Source organism: Tauraco erythrolophus, chromosome 8, assembly GCF_009769465.1.
Source record: "Tauraco erythrolophus isolate bTauEry1 chromosome 8, bTauEry1.pri, whole genome shotgun sequence".
NCBI classification, from domain to species: domain Eukaryota; kingdom Metazoa; phylum Chordata; class Aves; order Musophagiformes; family Musophagidae; genus Tauraco; species Tauraco erythrolophus.
Genome location: NC_141472.1, coordinates 4,520,354 through 4,540,268, shown reverse-complemented (window position 1 = coordinate 4,540,268; position 19,915 = coordinate 4,520,354). Strand labels below are relative to the sequence as shown.

Sequence of the window (19,915 nt, the reverse complement as noted above, 5' to 3'; positions counted from 1 at the left end):
CCCCACTTCCCATCACTTGCAGGGTACGGGCTGGAAACGCTGCCTCGGAAATTACAGGTTGCTGGCGTGGTGGGACGAGGCAGCTGGTTCTCGGGGGTCCGGCCGTGGCACCTGGACCATCCGTCACGCCGGCAGCACCCAGCGGGGTGAGCTGTCAGGACATGGCCCCTGCCACCACGTCCTGTGCCCTCCTCGAGTGGGTGGCGGCCAGGGTTTCTCTGCTGAAGGTGGAGGGTGGCCTGGGAAGGGGATGCAGGGGGTTGGGGCTTTGGGCTGTCCCTGTCATCTCCCCAGCGAGGGACTTCGGCGGCGGGTGGAGGAGGACTTGTTGCCTGCCGGGGAGGTGGCACATCACTGGTGGGTCAGGGACATTCCAGAACTGGGAGCTTTATCTTGGCGATGGAGCGGGGATGAGATGCTGGCTCAGGGCAGGTCCCTGCTCAAGGAGCTCAGGGGTGGAGGCATCTCCTAGGTGGGCTGGAGAAGACATTGTAAGGATGGGGCAGTTTTTTGCTGTGGCACCACTGTGAGCCCACACATGTGGCCCTTCCAACCTATCCTGACTGGAGAGGAGGGGTGGCTCCCCACTGTGTGTTTTTGGGCTAAGGGGGTTGGTGGGATGGTGGGGCCACCATGCCTGCACCAGCTTCTGTCTGTCTTTGAAATGATGTTGCTGAGACCCCAAAATTTTGCCCTGACTTGATGCATTTTAGCACTTTTCCTGCCCATTGTGCCCTCCTGAACGGTATTGCTGTGAGAGGCTCTTTGGGAGCTGTCTGAGGGGCAGCATTTGGGATGGAGCCATCTGAGTGCACTGCTAATTAGAGCAATTATGGGTGTAACTTAGCCAAACTCTGGCCAAAGGGCTTATTTGCATGATTTCCATCCCCTCCTGCTATCCACTGCTCCCATCACCCCTAATGAGAGGGCAGGATGGCACCCAACCCATAACCTCTCCTCAAGCTTTCACTGGAGCTTGGCCCATCACACCCCTTGTCCCACACACTCAGGACCTGTCTGCTTACTGCTATCATCAAGATGATTTTTGCCCTCAAACCGTAGTTTTGGAAGGAAACCTCTAGAAAAGGCTCTACCCAGCTGAGATGCTTTAAGAGCCTCATGTGGACTCTGGGACCTCAACCCTGGGCACCTGCTAGAGCAAATGGTGGAGGAGAACCAGCTGAGGTCTTCGGGCTTCATGACCGGCTTGCCCTGTCGGCTTTGTTAATTGCCTGTGCAGCAGCTGACCAGTTCCACCTGCTGTGGGGCAGCAGCTGGGCTGCGTTTGCCATTTACAGGTCATCCCCTGAGCCAGATAAAAGCACCAGCCCCTGAGCTCCTCAAAGTTTGTTGGTTGGTTGTGGCAGTGATGGGTGAAGCAGCAGCATTTGCAGCTGTTTTCTTTCCTGGTGACCACGCGTGTTATGCCTGTGCAGAAGCTGTGACCCTTCAAGGGAGAGAAGGTACGTTCCTTGTGTTTGCTTTTTTTTCCATGACGCTGGTCTCTGGCTCTCCTTGTTCCAGTTCCTTGCTCTTTGTTGCTTGTTTTGAGCTTTGGTGCTGCTGTTGCCTGTCCTGTGAGATGTCCTTCAGCTCTTCCCAGTGTTTGCATTAACTCTTGCCTTGTGCTGCTGGAAGTTGCCTTTTTCCCTTTTGGGGAAACTGAGGCAGAGTAGAAGCCTAAAGTAGGAGAGCTGGAAGAGGACACTGGGGAGTGTCCTCTGCTGCTGGCTTGTGGCTGCCCTCCTGAAAAGCCTTGTTTCACGCCTGTCCTTTCCTTTGCTGCTGGGTGAGCTTAGTCATCTTGTTAATGATGATTTTCTCGCTGGTTTGGGCAACTTAAAGCATGAATGTTTTTAAGGAGAGGAACGTTCTGCCTGTGGGCAACTGCGCAGTGTTGGAATTATTTGAAGTTGTGCAGAGGACATTGGGGGTGTGCTTAGCCTTTTTTTTTTTTTTAGATGACTAGGAAAACAGGAAAGGGCGTAGAGTTTGTGTTTCCCATCCTTTGGCCTTAAGGCTGCCGAGCAGGTGGGAGTAGAGATGGGATGGCACGTGGTTTGGGAGGGCCCAGGAGCGGAGGGTCTGGCTGGAGAACCCCCGTCTCCTTGGGGAGAGGCCAACCCCAAGGATGCTGTGTAAAGCTGAATGAGAGCCTGAAACGATTTGGAGATTTTATGCAGCTTGTTATCTTAGGTGTGAATTTTTTTTATTTTTTTTTTTCCCAAATCCCAGCAGGCAATAATCCTCTTTTTCTGGCTGGAATAGAAACGGCTTGATGCAAGGAGGCAAAAAAAAAAAAAAAAAATAAAAAGAAGCTCTACCCGGTGCTGTGATGATTTGGAAGGCTAGTGAGAGACTACATAAGGCATTTTCAAACAGACTCCAATATTTTCAGTGCTTAAAGAGGGCCCGACTACGTGACACCTTTTTTGAAGCCCTGATTTACAATGGACCCAGGCTGAGTGCATTACAATTTGCTGCGCGAAGTTCCAAAGTCACAGTACTTTCAATAATGAGGAGAGAGACCCTAATATGATAAGACTTTTTTTTTTTTTTGGTATTGTGTCTAATGAAAAGCTAAAAATGTGCTAATTTGTAAGTCCTGTTGTGGTAGTGGCATCGGAGGCTTTTGAAATGCATTACTGACTTAGGAAGTATTAAAGAAAAAAAAAATGACATTTTGCTACTAGCAGAAAAGTCAATTATAACGTTTCTACACTTTAGAAAATTGCTGATGCAGGATGGGAGTTAATAGAACAGTCAGCTTCACTTTGTATTACTGGATTTGAGGGAGTTTTGCTGAGAAGCGTTGGGTTTTTTATTGTTTTTTTTTTTTTAATTTCGATGGCAACTTAAACAATAAGCTACAACAGGCACCGCGTGGTTGGGACTTGTCTCTGGCCAGGGTGTGCTGGAAGGAGATGTATTCCCTTGGGTTGTTCCCACCTGAAGTGGGACTGTTTGCCATCCTGGTATGATGCAGGCTGCCCAGGACTAGGGTAAATCACCATAAATAAAGATTTTGCAGCTGGACTTGATATCTCCTTGATGGTGGAGGAGCACATGCCAAAGCACTGAGTCCGATACAATCTGCTCTCAGTGCTTAGCAAAAAAAAAAAAAAAGCCCTGTTAATTTATTAAAAAACATTGAAACTGAGGAACTGGAGAAAATAGCTGTCCTTATCCACTGGGCTCTTGATGGAGGGGTTTGTTTTTTTAATCTCCTGGAGAAGAAAACATTCTATTACAGGTGGTAGGTAAACTGCTTGTGTTTCTCAGGCTTGCAGGGAGTGTTTAAATCAGCTGGCAGACACCTTTGCTGAGCCAAGGTATCTGTCACACACCTGAAATCCTGATTATGGGGCTTTTTTTTGCCTTGTGGTAAACCGAGAGCAACTTATTTCTAACCAGAGCAGGTGTGTCAGCTGTGGCTTGAGGCTCTGGCTGGTTTGGCTGATGCCTGGTTGATGGGGATTGGGGGTTATTGGTATTTTGGGGAGGAGAAGGTGATGTGGGGGAATTTGTAGAACAGGGAGGTGGGCACGAAGGGCTCCCGGGTGCTTTCCCTGCTTTGGATGGAGGTTGAGTGCTGGGGCTGTGCTCCTTGCCCAGCATCCTGCAGAGCTGGCACTGAAACCTCCAAGTATGGCCTTGGAGGCTCTATTTAAAGCACACTAAAATCCACAGGGCAGGGTCATGCCAAGACTTTCTTGCCTCTGGGAGAGTGAAGTCACACTTTGCTCCCTCTCTCAGCTGTTCCTCCCCCAGTGTTTCAAAGGTGGGTTCCTGTTTGGTGTGGTTGAAGCAGAAAGCTGGGGAGTGAGCACGAACACTTTTTAAAAAGTCATGTCATATGTATTTCTCCTGGGTTTGGAGGAAGCAATTAAGCCAATTAATTTATTGGTAAATTATCTTATGATGAAGTACAAAATAACTGCAATGAAACGCTGACATTCACATTAATACCAAATTAGTTACTGTATTATGACTGTTCTTACAATGAATGCCCAGTAATTTAATAGTAATGGGACATTTAAATAATTTAGCCGATAATTCTCCAGATCACTTACATATATAAATGAGCATGACAGCTTCTTTTCTCAACTTTGCTGGTGCTGCTGGATTACCTCCCACCACCACACCAGGAGGCAAAGCAGTGTGACACCCCTCTTCCCAAAACTCATCTCTTGCCAGAAACTAAGGAGGGGACAGAGTGCAGCAAAGGGGATTTTTTTTTTTGCCTCCCTCATCAGATTTTGGGATTGCTGTGGCTGGAAAGCAGGGAGCAGTTGCCCTGTGGCCAGGCTTAGCAAAGCCATAACCTTGTTTTTATTTTTCTGTGGTGGAAGATGTCAGGGTAGAGATGTTCTACCCAGCATCTAGAGCATCTCTAGCAGTGTTCCTTGTGGGACCACTCTTTAGCCTCACAGCGGGACGGGTGTTGGAGATCCAGCCAGGGCCACTTAATTGAATAGTTCAGCCATTGACACCGAAATTACTGTGTGGTGGCTCTGCTTGATGCAACGGCTTCGTTTTCAAGTAGCTGCGCTTTCTGTAATAATAATTAGAAATAGCATTAAAATCGCTCCTCGTTCTTCCCTCCCCACCTCCCAAGAGGACTCTCTAAAGGATATCGAGGGCTTGGCAGCTACACAGGGCAGAGTTTGTCTGCTTCATCCCATGGAGATCTTTGTAGATAAGCCAGCTGTGGCTTCCAGGTCCCAATGGGGGAAAAAAAACCAAAACAAAACAAAAAAAAGAAATGCAGTTTACGCTGAAAGCAGCCACCATTGCAAGCTACACCTAAAGGATTAATTTTTTTCCCATTAAACTGGTGAATACTGGAGGAAAAACTGAAGGCTTCTGCTCTGCCAAGCACGCCTGGGATGGTGAGAGGTTCACGTATCCTTTCTGCACGGAGTCGGAGTCAGGCCCTGGAGATGGATGTTGCCAGTCAGCGAGTTACTTTGCTATTGAGATTGCACTGAACCTGCTGAAATATGAGTTTATGGGCTTGCTTACGTCCGACCTAAATGTGGTCTTTTCATCACATCACGTCCTGCTGTCAAACCTGTTGTGGAGAGGAGTATTCCACTGTCGGCAAGATTGAGGACAGAATTATCCAAATTAGTTTTCTTGCAGATGAGAGCAGAGATGAGGTTTTTAACACAAACCCTGCCACCTCTTTGGAGAGTCTGGTTCTCCTCACTGAGGATGAAGCTGTAGAGTAGATTTTTTTTTTTTTTTTTTAACTTTTTAACTGGGATGTGCTGCCAAATTTGTGAAGTCAGCAGCCTGTTGTGAGCAAGTGCCTGTGAAGAAGGAATAAAGAAAAGAAAGCCAAAGTTTGTAGCTGCTCTGTTGCAAGTGATTAAATCCAGGGGCTGGACTCATGGGGTCCCTTGTGTGGGTCATGGCGAGGCTCCAGCAGCTAGATTACTGCTGGGATGGCTGGGGGAAGGACTTGTTTACCCCAGAAACATCCTCAGGTGTTGCACAAAGGAGATGTAGTGAGTATTTCCTCTCCTGTCATTTGGATCCCCTTGGCAGGGCTGGAGCCTCAAGGTTGGAAGGCTGAAATCCAGGGGAGCCCTGTACTGGACAGCAAAATGTAGCCAAAGAAGACCACAAAAAGCCCCAGTTGGGGTGGCTCTATCCTATGTGCTGGGGTAGCATGGCAGCCTATTCTATTTGGGGAAGAAAATTCACTTTATTAACCAGAGCCATCCAGTTCCCTCTGCTGTGCTCAATGACAGGATTGCTTGAATCGTTTTCTGTGCAGTTAGTTGCCTGCAGGAATCTTTCTGGGCTTTTGTTCAGGCTTTGCTATTTCCAGGAGCATCTTTTCCCAGTGGATTTCTTCTTAGGAGCAAAGAGGGTTGATAGCGTGTTTTTCCTGGGAAGCTTTGTTAGAGCAGCTTCTCAAGCAGGTTCTTGGGTGGGCTTTGGTCTTTCTGCAGAGTTTGTCCTAAAGCATGTTGTGTACTGATCATCCAGGTAAAAGCACGTTTTCCACAGCCACTGTTATTTTTGATGAAATAACTCTGTTCCAGCAGGGGAAGTGGGAGGAGAAAAGAGTTGGGGTAGCACAAAGATGCAGAAATGTTTAAAATGTGATCGTTCCCTGTTATGTAGAAGACATATCCATAAGATCTTAGTAAGTGGTGATCAGTGCTATACTCGGAGTGGACTGTGGATGGCAGGGCGTATGCGATGCAGCTGTGATGTGCTGTCCTCTGCCTGCCCTCCCCCAAAGGCAGGTTGACCTGGTCTGTGCTGGAGGAAACCCGAGCAGCTTCCTACAGCAATGCAGCCCTCCTTGTACCTTCCAGCCTGTCTGTGGTGAAGGTATAGAGAGGTCCTCCACCCCCTGGGGATGGTGTGCCTTGTGCTCCTACTTAAACAGGTACTGCAAGTTATCTGTCAAGTCAATATGGGTATGCTGCAGTTAGAGGTGAAATCAGGTTATTTGTGGCTCTTTTCTGTAGAAGAACCCAGTGAATGAGACCCTGTACTTGACATAAAGGTGGTGCTGGCTCCTTCAGCGTCACGTAGGATGTCACAAAGCTTTAGGGTGTCCTAACTGCTGTTGATAAATACCTTGGCACCCAAATTGCTGATCTGTGAGCAAACAAGACTGCCTGATACACTCTATTAAGTAGGAGGCACTACATCAAAGCACAAGACCAGGAAATCTCTGCCTCCAAGTGTCTGGGTCCTCCTGTGCAGAAGACATTCCTACCACAGAGCTTCATGTTTTGCTGTTCAAGCACGTAGAAACAGCCACTGTTTCATCTGTACACTGCTTCATGTGTGGGATCTGAACATGATGGGGCAGACTCTCACCAGTGGGCTACGTAAATGGAGCTTGCAGGACTGGGTTTAGAAGAAGCTGAAGAAGGTCTAGGTGGATTGGGTTTAACACAGCATGAAACAACCTTTTAGAGAGCTCAACAGGCCTATTCCAGATTGCCATTACAGCTGCTGCTCTGCTAGATACAGGTTTCTTAAAGCAACAGATACATTGCTATTTGTGCAAACAAGGTAATTGGGCGTTGCTTTCTATTGCAAAATAGATCCTCAGAACATCCACCAAAACCAACGCCACCCGACTGCTTTGCTTTTGTTCTGCTTATTAATGCTTTCTGCTAACATCCACACACACGAGTTTGTCTATGAGGAGACATCAAAAGGTGAAACAGTGCTGGTCCTCATGTGGCTATGTAAATATTCAGCTTGTGGTAGATTGCATTAAGTGTCTTATAATCCATCCCAATTAAAAAGCAGTCTTTATAGCTGTAATAGTTTTATTGAGAACTGTAACACATTAGACTTACAGATATATAAAGCAGTTAGTTTTATAAAGCATATAGGATATTAAAGTAATGAAAGACATTAATGTGACATCAATTTTTAAGGAGAGTTACTTGCTGAAATAAATGAGTATAGCCTAAAAGTTGATGGCATGTTACAGTCCTGAGTAATGAACCTCTCTGCCCCCTAAAACCTTGTAGAATAAATAATGCTTGAGCAAGTCAGTGGTCATTAACTCTTCATCCTCTGAGAGCTACATGTCACATTGATGTCTCATCTGATTTTTTTTTTGACTTTTTAAAATTCATTCAGAAATGAATTCTCTCTTGGAATAACTATAACTTGGGGTGCATTATTCTGACATGTCTGCTTTCCAAACGTCTCCCCCTTTTCAATGAAGTAGAGCTGTGACTGATATTGCCAGATGCAAAATTCTTGAGGAAGTTATTTTTTTCTTTTTCCTTTATTTACTTCTTTTGTTTTTCCTTTTTCTGCTTTCTCACTGTCTGCCAGTGCTCTGACTCGTGCTTTGCCCAGAGGTGTCTTGGCATACCAAGCCTGGAGAATCAAAAAGCAAGTGTGAGTTTTACTAAGACTTAAAAAGGAAAAAAAAAAAAAATCACTTCGACTTTTTACTATTACAATGGAGCATTCCTTAAAAAAAAAAAAAAAAAAAATCTTAAAATCCTGGCTGGCTCATGGAGAAGCAGAAATGAGGTCCTCAGATCTCTTGAGTACATTATTATAAAAAGAAGCATAGCAATTGCTTGCTTGAAGTGTGTCTCATTAACAAGAATACTTAGCGGGGCCATTTGTGTTGCTATAGTTCTGGAAACGTTAGAACTTCTATGATCAACCCTATTTCTGAGGTATAAAGCTCTTGTCAAAACTCCCTCCGCTCTGAAACTTGGCAATAGGCTAAGCACATACTTCTCATGGCTCTGCAAATCAATCTAGACAGTTTTTATTTCAATGAGACAGCTTAAGAAGCAAAACAAACCCCCAACATTAAAAACCCGTTTATTGCTTTCAGATGCCTGTTCACAGTCCTGTGACTTGTAAATGGTTTTGGTAGAGTCTTTCGGCAAACTTGCCAAGCTCCTGGACTGTAATGTCAACAAGGCAGTCCTAGGCCATGTGAAAATAATGTGAAACAAAGGGAAGGGCAGTGCTTTAAAGCTAGGAGTGTGTAGGAACTACTCTTTCCCTGTATGTATGTAAAGGAGTCTTCATCAGCCAAGCCCTGCCTACACCAGGGATTAAAATGCCACTAGGTGTTCATGTGATGGATAAAGTGCCTTCCTTCTTGGCTGTATTCGTCCATGTGCTGCCCCAGGAATGAATGTCTTTCCTCTGACCACAGACCACTAATGCCACACCTGTCTCCTGTGCCCTTCGTTTGGGTAGTCTTCAACCTTCCTACCAATGCGGAACCCTGTAAAGTCTACCTTTTCCATCTGACTCATCCAAAATGCTACCTTCAGCTTGAGCCTGGTAAGGCTACCCCTAGGAATTTGCCTTGTCCAGTTTCCCAGTATGTGTTACAAACGGGCAGTAGCAAGAGAAGAAGCTGGGAGAAGAGGTACTGGAAGCATACAGGGAAGAAAAACCCCTTGATGTTCTTCTCCTGGCCCCAGGTGGTCCTTCTTGGTGTCATGCTTCTTAAAAGCTTCCTCTGGATCCCAGAAAGATGCTGATGACAGGCACCCTCTTTGGTTCTCTTGTCTTGCAGATTAAATGCTGTCAGCAGGTAAATGCAGTCTGACAGCTGTCAAATGTCCAGCTGGCTGCTGAGCAGCCCTAACACTGATCTCTGCTCTAATTGCCTGAATTAGCTGAGCACCTCTCCTCCAAGAACCCTGATTCCACTGATGAAAACATCATGCAACCTCTTGGGCATCTGCATCCAGATGGTGTTGTGGGACGTGTTTGGGAGAAACCCCTGGGCTTTCAATGCAGTGGCCTGGGCAATTGAATTTTGCTGTCCTGAAGATGGTCTCGGGCCAACTGTTCCTGTGTTAGGGTAAACAGACACAGCAGGGGCAGAGACAGGCCTGGAGATGGCTCTTTCTGACTTTCCCCAGCAGGGACATGTGTGACAGGCCATAGGAATTCTGGTTTCCCTTAGGTTTGTCCTGGGTATAATGTTCTCCAGACCTCAAGTTGGGAGATGGGAGGAATAATAAACCCTTCCCAATGGCTTGCTGGGAGCTTGGTAGGATGGCAAGTGCTGTCTAGTTGTGTGCAGGCTGGGGAGGTCATCTCACTGCCCACTCTGAGCTGCAGATAAAGGACTTTGCTGTGTGTGGCAGGAGAAGCTGAGTGACCTGAGATGTCTTCTCTTGTTCCCTTCCCATTTCTTTGTGCATCTATCTCAATGCAGTAAATCTACCTGCCTGTTGGCTTGTGATGAAGGCTGCTTTTGACTCGTTAGTGGAACTGCTACATGAGATTAGCGAAGCCAACTCCTCGGATACGGTTAAAATAAAAGTAGATTTATCACTAATGTGCCAGCATCTGAACTGGGAATGTAAACTGCTGACTGAAAGTGACTGATCAGAGTTAAAATGCTTGCTTGTTGGAGGAATGATGCCCACAGTACGGACTTTCTTACATATTGTAAGTATTTTGTACCAGTTGCTGCCAGGCAGAACCAGTGTGCTCGTTGGACTGCCCTTTGCTCCTCCAAGACTACCGTTATTGCTCTGTAAGGATTGGTATCAATCACACTGATGCCATAATTTGCAATTTCAAAAACGTGGACGTATAATTGGGGCAGAAATTTGAGTAAATTGAACGAAGAAATCACATTATTGCAAAATTTGCATTATTTATATTCATTTTGGAACACTGGCGGAATATAAATGTCAAACAGGGAGATTCATGTTTCCAGTGAAGAGGAATCAAAGATTCATCACGGCACTAATCTTCACTTTGAATACTGCGTTTTAGCCGCCCCGCTTCAAAAAGGACAAAGCAAAGCGACAGAAAAGGTCCAGCAATGGCAATGATTAGAGGCTTCTACGTGAGAAGAGATGGAGATACTGGAGTTAATTAATGTACGAGGCCGTTTTGACAATCCTCTTCCCCTGTGCCGTATTGCAGGTGCTGGGGCAAGGTTCCATGACATTTAAGGGGAAACAAATTTAGAACAGATAAAAAGGAAATACTTTCTTAAGGGCTGTAATTAATGCAAGGAAATGATTGCCATGGGATGCTGAGGATGGTATCGGTTTAGCTGTGTTCAAGACCAAGTGCTGCCTGCCTACTCTGTGCTGCACGAAACAGGCACATTTATAGTAAGTGGAATAATATTTTCAAGTTACACTTGCACTAAATACCAGTGCTCATGTTTCAGGCTACAAATGGATTACTGCTTGGATCTGGGAACGACAGGGGTTTTTTTTCTTTGCTGCAACACTGAACCATTAGCCTTTCCCTGAGGAAAGATATTGGTTTAGATAGGAAGCATGAGGAAAAAGAGTAATTTGCCAAATATCACAAATGCTGCCTGTGTTGAGTGAGCCAAATGGCTCTAAATGGAAACTGGAAAGTGTTCAACAGGGCTGGGAGAAATATACACTATCATTAGGTTAGCAGTGGAAGAAGACTTGGACAAAGTTGTTAGAAACTGCATCCTCTTTATCGTGCGAGGCGCTGTGAAGGATTCAAAATCGGAGGAGATTTGAAGAGCAGAACAAAGAAGAAACCTTTTAGCCAGGAGAACTCGATGGTTTATAAGCATGGCTGGGTAGAAGTTGAGGGGGATATGGGACTGAGGAAGCTCTTTTGGGGTCTCTTGGCTTTGGTATAGAAGTCCTACCCTGTTGGGAGCCTCTGGTGTGGGCTGTCTGTACATAGCAGGGCTGTCCTGTTGGGTGGCCAAGGCTTTTACTGGTGTTCAGTAGGCTTGAGGTGCCTCTGTCAAGCATTGTGCTGTTTTTCTAGGGGTGTCAGTGCTGCTAAACTGTGGCGTTGCACTCAACTAGCCAGTTCAAGCCTGGTTCAGCTGTCGTCACTACAGTAAATAAATTATAGACCTGTACTTAAGCCTGATGAACTGGTTCCCATCAATAAGAAAACCAAAAGCAATACAGTGAAAGCAGAATTAACCACTACATAAAGATAATCCTAGTCTAGGGAAAGGAGCAGTCATTATTACTGAGCTACATACGGAAAAGTAGCTATTTGCAGGGTGATCCCTGTACATTTGAGGTTCGTGTAATGCACCTCAGATGCATTAGGTTTTGCCTTCAGGATTTTATAGCCCTGAGGATGGGGAAAAGGAATGAGATTTGAAGCAGAAACTAATTCTTTTTAAACCCCGAAATGAAAACTCTTATAAGAAAATTCTTGTTTGGAACTCATTTAAAAATAAGGACTTAGAACTTGATCTCTATGTGGAACACCCTGCAGACCCTGCACATCCAGGTTGATTGTCTTCTCAAGATGATATAGCCAGGCTCGCTGAACATGTCACCTCTGAAAGAAAAAGGACCAGTGCATTGCACTAATGGCACCTGCATAATTTATCACGCATGTGAAGGTCACTGTTCAACACAAGTTGGTTGTTGAGGGCAGCAGGTTCAGCAAAGCAGCATGCCACAAGTGTGGCCTGTTCAGAGCTGCTGTGTGTAATAACACAATCATAGAACAGTTTGGGTTGGAAGGGACCTTAAAGATCATCTAGTTTCAACTCCCCTGCCATGGGCAGGGACACCCTCCACTACACCAGGTTGTTCAAAGCCTCATCCAACCTGGCCTTGAACACTTCCAGGGATGGGGCAGCCACAGCTTCTCTGGGCAACCTGTTCCAGTGTCTCACCACCCTCAGAGTGAAAAATTTCTTTCTTATATCCAATCTAAATCTCCCCTCTTTCAGTTTAAATCCATTGCCCCTAATGACCTGGCATGTCCATCTGTGCAGCAGCCTGAGCTGCCAAACACCCCAAAATAGGTGAGATGGGTGTATGGTGCTGTTGAGCCACACGTCATCGTTCAAAGAGTGATGTGCCAACCCATCAGCAGAATTAGCAATTCTCTAGATCAAATGTGTCTGGACAAGGACATGGCAAGGGACAATGAAAGACAGTTAACATAGCTCTTAATGTCACCTTAAAAGCTTCTTCCTCCTCTTTGTACACTGGGTCCTGCCTGGCCAGAGAAGTCACGAACTCAGCAGTCCTCAGGGGCTTTCTGGCCATCTGCAGGAGGCGTAGCTCGCTCAGGACATCCTGCACCGCCTGGATGATGCGTCCCTGGGTGAAGCCATCAGACACCTTCGCTAGGCAGCTGATGTTCAGCAAGTTGGTGACGGCTCCACCGTTCTGCAGGATGATGTGTTTCCATAACACTGCTCATTGGGACACGGAAAAAGAGAATGTCAGAGATGTGCAATAAGAAAAGCAGGAGACATATTTTTCACTTTGAAATTGAAACAGGGAAAATAAGGGATATCAGTCAGGAAAGCCAAGATTCCAATTTTTCTTGTTTGCTGTTTTTTATCTGCAGATTTGTAGCACAGAGGCCTTTAGGCACGTCTATTCTTAAACCATTAGTGGTCACTTGTTGGCTACCAGTCAGTACATGTCAGAAAGCCATTAAAGGCACATAATGTCAGGTGGATATGTGTGCAAAAGTGGAAAGAACTATTTAAATATGCCCGTGTGTATACACAGAAAGAGAACCTGCCCAGAATATTCCCATTTGGGTGTGCAGAGTTAAGTACCTATATTAACAGTCTGTTTTTATTTCTGTGACCTTGACCACAGGTTATTCCTGCTGAACTGAGGGCTGCTATGGGGACTCAATGTCTGGTTTGGAAGCCAAAGGCTTCCAGCTATGCAGGCATGTTCTTGCAAAGGCCAGGTGTACGTTTCTGTGGTCGACGTTTTACTTGGTAGCTAAATGGTGAATCTGTTTGTATCTTTTAGCTGTGAACCTCTGTGACGTGAAGTTTTTTTTAATGTTTGTGAAGTACCTGAGATTTTTTGCTTCCGAAAGCCCAAATTAGGAGTAATAAACGTGTTTTATCCTCATAAAGTAACTGTCTGTCTCAGAGGAACTTAGTAAAATTTTAGTGCCATCTCACCACACCTTCCTTTTAAAGCCCTACAAGAAAACACTTGGGAAAACCAACGAGTTTTACACGTAGAGATTAAAAAGGCTCTTGAATGAGACAATTGGTGGTTTGAGTATCTTGTGTTTGAGTTCTCATATGTAGTATGAAAATGTTGGGTGGTAAGTTAATGGTAGTGGACGTTGGGGCAGTCATGTAACAGAAAACCTGCCTTGCTCTTGCTTTGTAGTGTCGACACCATGGATTTGTGCCCATAACTATTGACAACTTGGTACTATGTTTTTCACTGAGGCAAACTGTGATCTTCCACTCGAAATTATACCTGTGATCAATAATTATTGGCTGAATCACTAATTCCTAAAAGAGGAACCGACGCACACAACAGCGAGCACTACTTCTGCGCAGCCACGTATTGTCTGGGGCAGGTAGGATTGTGCATAATAAGAGATACTGACTTGCTGGGTGATTAATAGCAAGAAACCAGTACAGGACCATGAGTCTCCCAGTTTAATGATTTCTGTTGTATGTTTGTTGTTTCTATTGTGTATAGGTTGGAATATCCTGGTTTGTAACAAAACGGAGGATTGTAGCAGACAGGTAGCTTGTGCACTGTTGCTATGATTATTTGTTGTCATGACTCTTGTCAAAACAAGTTGTTTTTTTTTAGTTCTCAAATTGGGTGTCAGGCACTGAAAACTGTCAAGATTGGAGGACAAGTGCTCTGTACAGTAAAGATCATATTTCCACTGAAATTGAGGGAAGGCTGGAGCTAAAGAACAAGCCTGGCACTGTCTTAAGTGAGACAATGTCAAAGAAGTAAAGCTATGAGTTTAATCTGCTTTAAAATGCCAAGAGTTAACTTTTTGGGGCATTCTTAAGTTTGCAGTTGAAATTCCTTTGGCTGGCCTTTTTTTTTTTTTTTTTTTGCCTCCAAATTAGTGGTGAGAATCCCAGAATGTGACAGTTGAATCCCCAGAAGCGAACACAGCTAAATCCAGCTGCTATCACCTCCTTTCTCTAGGTCTTATTCATGTCCCTTATCTGTTAGGAATTTTTGAGAGCTGTAACATAACATGAAACACATGTTGGCTTGCTTAGAGACCGCTTCCCATCCACGCTATGAAAATTATTGAATGTGGGAGAGATTTACAATGTGCTAGGCAGTCAAAACCTGTCTTGAGCTTGCCCAAACGTGCATCATCTCAGTACCTTGGCTGCCTCCATGAAAGGCAGCATAAACTGGACTTCCCAGTACAGTTGCATGATTTTTCTAATAAGGCAACTATGGGGAGCAATGTTGTCGTCAAGGCACAGTTGTGCAGCGAGGTCCCCAAACTGGATGTGGGTTCCTTTACTACTGTGTTCTTCTGGGACATGATCCATCAGAGTTGAGTGGCATGAAGGGAATCTGTTTTCCTTGATATGGTGATCAATAGGGATACTTATCCTAGGAGCTGCTGGTAGAAGAAACATACTCCCAAGAGTCTGAACTTGAAGGGTTTCATGCTTTCCTGAATAGTCCAAAATCTTTTTTCCACGCTATCTTTAGACTGACCCTAAACAGTCCTTTTACTCAAGAGTCACCACATCAGACTCCTTAGGAGCCAGAAAAGTGTACTAAACCACATGATATTTGTGTTTGAACTGCAGGAAAAGAGACTATAGTTCTGGGAACAAAAGTGCTTCTACTAGCCACTTCTGAAGGACGTGGACAAACTACCAGTTTTCTTGTAGTAACTGGTTCACCTTATTAAGCTTAATTTGGAGCACTTCTTCCTAGTCAATGCTGAGCTATTGCAGACTTGGAGGTGATTCATATTTGAAAACAAACTTGCATGCTTGGAAGTTTGTCTTTTTTTTTCTACCTATGTAAGTTGGCCTAATAAAAGACAGTTTTTTGTTGCAAGCTTTGACTCTCAGCGTATGGTGTCCTCAACGAATTTGTCAGATTTTGGGGAGGGCCTGTCTATCAGCACTTGATAGACTAAGCATGTAAAATCGTGGATGCTTCTACAATTTCTCTCATGATCTGTAAGTACAAAAATGGAATTTGATAGTGACAAAACTCAATCCTCCAGATATGGCTCTGTTTCTGGAGATGCTAGAAGTGTATTGTTTGGAGAATGGTAACTGGATAGGAATAATAAAAATTGAGAATCCTTGTGTAAAAGGAAAGCTTAAAATAGAAAGTGTGTACTGAAACAGGATCTTATCCTTCCTGCAGTGAAAAAATAGCTTGGGATGAACTCAGTGCATGCTAAACAGCTCACAAAGTTCATCAAAACTCACAAAGCTCATCAACCTAGAACAGTATTTTAAACTCTTCTCCCAACTTCCACTTTTATTATCTGGTCTTTGGGGTAGCCTGTATCAGTATTACTTAAACTTTCAGGAATTGAAAATTTAGGCACTACAGAAATCAACTAAAAATTCATACCTGGGGTAGGAATTGAGGTTAAAGTCAGTTCTGAGGATAACCAGACAACGAGCATAGATTTTAAACACCAGGATCACTTGAAATGGAGGTGGATGATGGCAGGTGACCTGCCCAGAGAGGTGGTGGATGCTCCATCCCTGGAGATGTTCAAGGCCCGGTTGGACGAGGCCCTGAGCAACCTGATCTAGTTGGAGATATCCCTGTTCCTTGCAGGGGGGTTGGACTAGATGACCTTTGAAGGTCCCTTCCAGCCCTAACCATTCTATGATTCTATGAAATACTTGCCAAATCTTGAAGCGTAGTCGGGCCTAGGAATCAGAATAATTTTTTGGTAGACTTTGCAGAAAGGTTTAATGTTGGCATCGAAGGGACGGCTGGTGGTTCCCACTAGCAGCACTCTGTCCGGGGCTTTCAAAGCCTTCAGGAATTTGGGGAGGACCTTTTCCAGTCGTTTTGGGTTCATCTTCATTGTGTACATGTAAATACAAGGAGGAAAGAGTTATTGATGCTGATAGTTTGCAGTTAATGAGGTGAAGTTGTATGTAGATATGGTATATACAACAGGATTTTGTGCTTTTTTTAGTAGTCTAGTTACATTTCGTATCAGCAGACTTAGATGCTCAACCTAAGTAGAAAGCCTCTGTCTTCTGAAAGTCAGCTAAACACTTGATTTCTTCTCGTGTATTTGTGGGTTTGTGCTGGTGCCTTTCACTATTGAATTTGCTGGTCCTGTTATTGAGAAGCAGGAAGGGAACAGCTCATTCAAAGAAGGGAATCCTGACTTCCAGTTCAAGGAGAAATATTGCTTGGACCTGCATACCTGATGAACCTTAGCAGATAGAAAAATTGCCAGGGTACATAACCTGGTGTGGAATCCTCCCAGCTCTTGGAGGTTATGATCTACCAACTCCTACTCATAGCTTAAAGGTGAAAAATATACTCCCTAATTTTTGCTATGATTTCTAGCTTGCTGAGGCTCTAACCTGAGAAAACAAGCTCTTTGAACTCAGAATTAATTTCTTTGTAATAATTTACTAATTGAGTTTAGAACAAATATTTAACTACTAGTTACAGAATGGATGAGTATCGAGCAAAACCTGTTATTGGATAGTTATGTCTGATAATGTTCAAGTGAATATTGGTTGGAGAAGCTTAATCAAATTGTTGTGGTGTCACTTTACTGTTAATAAAGCTGTAAGTGAATAATTGGGTTAGGATAGTGTATCAGAAGTCTAATGACTTGGAAGCCTCTTTTCAGAAATGATTGAGACTTAACATCCAAGTCACCAGCACTCACTTGAAAACTTTACTCCCTAGATGACCTTGTGATTTTTTTTTTTTAACTATATGGTAGGCAGCTCCCAGAAAAACTTGAGCTTCAACCTCAGAACAGCCTTTCTTACTGTCAGTAAGGAAGAAACTGTCCTGAAAACCTTCTCAGCTGAAAGGCAATAACAAACACCTGTTAATCTACATTGCATGTACAATCTTTGTGATCCAATTTTTCTGTTGTCTGCAGCAGCAGACAGCTGACAGAAAGGAAAAAAACTTGTTCTTTGGACTGAAAGCTACGGAGGAGGAGAAGTTGGGAAATCAATAAGAAATCCCAACAGTCTTGGGGTGGAGTCACACAGTTATTTTCTAGCTAAACAAGTCTTAATTACAACATGTCTGTTTTCTCATTCTTTTTATTCTCATGGTCATACTATGCATCTTCCTAAGTTTGCCAATTCAAAATTCAAGCTCTCCTCTTCTTCACGAGTATTGGTACGAAGTACAAATGTTCTCCACATGTTTCAAGACATCAATATTGCTGGAAAAGTGAGAATTATTAAATTATTTTAAGTTTAGAGGTGGGGAGTGGGAAGGGGAATCCCATCTCGCTGAAATGACTGAGAGAAGATAACAGTTGGTATTTTCTGGGCTTGCAGTATGTTTTCTGCTGGAAAAATTGACTCTATCAGGAGATGCACAGATTTCTAAAACAATTGTCTGACTCCTATTTCACCTCTTACTTGTGAGGTGAAAAACATGTCCTAATTTATCCCTAGCATTTAGAACATCTTTTTTTTTTTTGGGGTGAAAAATGATATTCACAGATTCCCACTGCTCTAGACTCGGTGTTGGTTTCTCAGCTTGCAGGAATCTTAATATTACAATTTTAAATGATGAAATAAGTAGCAGAGATCAAGCTAAACACTCCGCTCATGTTAAGCCTACTAAGCCAGACTGGCATTTACGTGTCAGCAGCTCCTGTTATCTTTGTGTCCAATGCGTGTCCATAGCACGCACGTTTCAGGGATATGTCCCAAAGGCTAATAATATCTCCTCCACTTGGAAAGAAATATGTCAGCAGCAAGAAGAGCTGTTGAAGGGGCGAGCTGTGGTTTCAGCCACCATGTAGACTGGAGCTAGTGAAAAGTGGGGTGAATTGTGAAGGTGACCCCTATTTGTTTAACTAAGTGTGGCTGAGCTGCTTGCACATGATCCCTGCCAACTGCGTTCACCATGATGTGTTTGTTGTTTAACTGCTTTGCATCCTTTGGGGAGGACTGGAGAGAGGCTACTTTTCTAGTGGATGTTTGAAGAATTTAAGGCTTTTTACCAGGTTCTCAGTCAGGGTGCCAGAAATGTCACGCTCACTTTGGCTTCTGAGAGCTCAACTGAGCTCATCTTCTCCAAAATTCTAGTACTCCTATAGAAGGCTCCCCAGACTGCCAGTTACCACTGCCCATCCCTGCTGTTTCATCCTCTCTGACTCCAAATATTGGCTATGCTGTGAACTATCTTAGACACGAGTCATTTCAAGCCTGGAGCTGTCCACTCCCACCAAGAACATGAGACCTTTTGTTAAATACCTGCTGGTCTTGGGATGTGACAGCAAGGACAGAGGTGATACCCCTGACTCCGAAGTGAGCAGGACAATAAATTTTTCCACACTGGTGGCTATCAAAGCAGACAAAGATCCTGAGTGCTCCAGGTGATATTTGGCCCTAGTCTTAATTTTAATCCCCATCTGCAATTGCTGTCAAGGTTTGAACCCAAGAGAAAGGTTCCATTTTGGTGTGGGGACCACTAGAGTGCATCAACCACTGCACACCAGTCAGCTTATACAGCTCTCACAAAGTAACAGCCTCATCTGAGGTGATGCTCCATTGGTCTTCCAAAAGACAGGCTTGTATCCATCCCATGGTCTAAATGTACAGGACTCACCTTAAGAAAAAAGGTTTAATTTTTCACATGGAGCTCTAAAAGTAAAATATTTTGAAAGCAGCATGAATCTAATCAGGATTTCAGGTGAATTGCTCTCTGCTGTGGTGGTTGAGTTGCTGTGCCTATTGGGCAGTGTTTTAATTTTCTTTCTAGTGGGAATGCTACACAAGAGAGGAAGGAATGGAAGCAATGGCAATAGGACTCCTGGGAACCCAAAGAAAATAATCTGTAAACATAACTATTTAACATAGGCTTTTTGTTTTCACAGTGGAAATTTATCCTTGTTACTTTATTGTTCACTTTGGCTCCATTCAATTTCTCAAATTAATAGAGCTGAACAATTTAAGCTCATCTTAACTTTCGTTTCTTGCCTCATATTTTGAAATTCTCCATTATTCTCTTTTACTTTTCAGTGCACTGATGAGCAGTGACTGGACTATTTTTAAATAAAGCAAGTATAGGTGTAGGAGAGAAATGTGACCTCTTGGGGGCTCTTAAGAAGTCACAAGACTCTCTTAAAAGGAAAAAAAAAAATGTTAGTGAGACAAGCTATTATCAAGCAAGCTTTGGCAGGTCTGGTCATACTGGTATGTGCTAAGCTAAGAAATACACTCGTTCCTTTGTGTCGGTTGTAATGCAACAGGAGAAATTATCTGCACTGAAATAAAAAAGGAGCAACTCACCTCTTCTTCAGCCTTTGGCACTCCTTTAGAAAATATTTTTTCTGTGTCTCCAATCCACACGACTGAAGGCTGCAATTGCTTAGCCACCTAAGAGAAAACGGGGGAGAGAAGGCAAGAAGTTGATTGAAATGGCTACAATTTCATACCTGGGTGCCTATAATTACGTTCTTGAATCCACATTTCAGC

The 19,915-nt window shown here is 44.0% G+C and overlaps 1 protein-coding gene across 1 annotated transcript in view; it reads right to left on the bottom strand.

Annotated features, from left to right (window-relative positions):
* Window positions 1-7,761: 7,761 nt before the first annotated feature.
* DRC11 (dynein regulatory complex subunit 11) overlaps window positions 7,762-19,915 on the bottom strand; it is a 102,197-nt gene continuing 90,043 nt past the window's right edge. The window contains exons 15-18 of the mRNA XM_086615760.1: window positions 19,730-19,816; window positions 16,119-16,296; window positions 12,432-12,670; window positions 7,762-7,875 (exon numbers count right to left, since the gene is read on the bottom strand). Of these exons, the coding sequence (XP_086471886.1) occupies window positions 7,762-7,875; window positions 12,432-12,670; window positions 16,119-16,296; window positions 19,730-19,816 (618 nt within the window). The remainder of the gene's footprint in view (window positions 7,876-12,431; window positions 12,671-16,118; window positions 16,297-19,729; window positions 19,817-19,915) is intronic.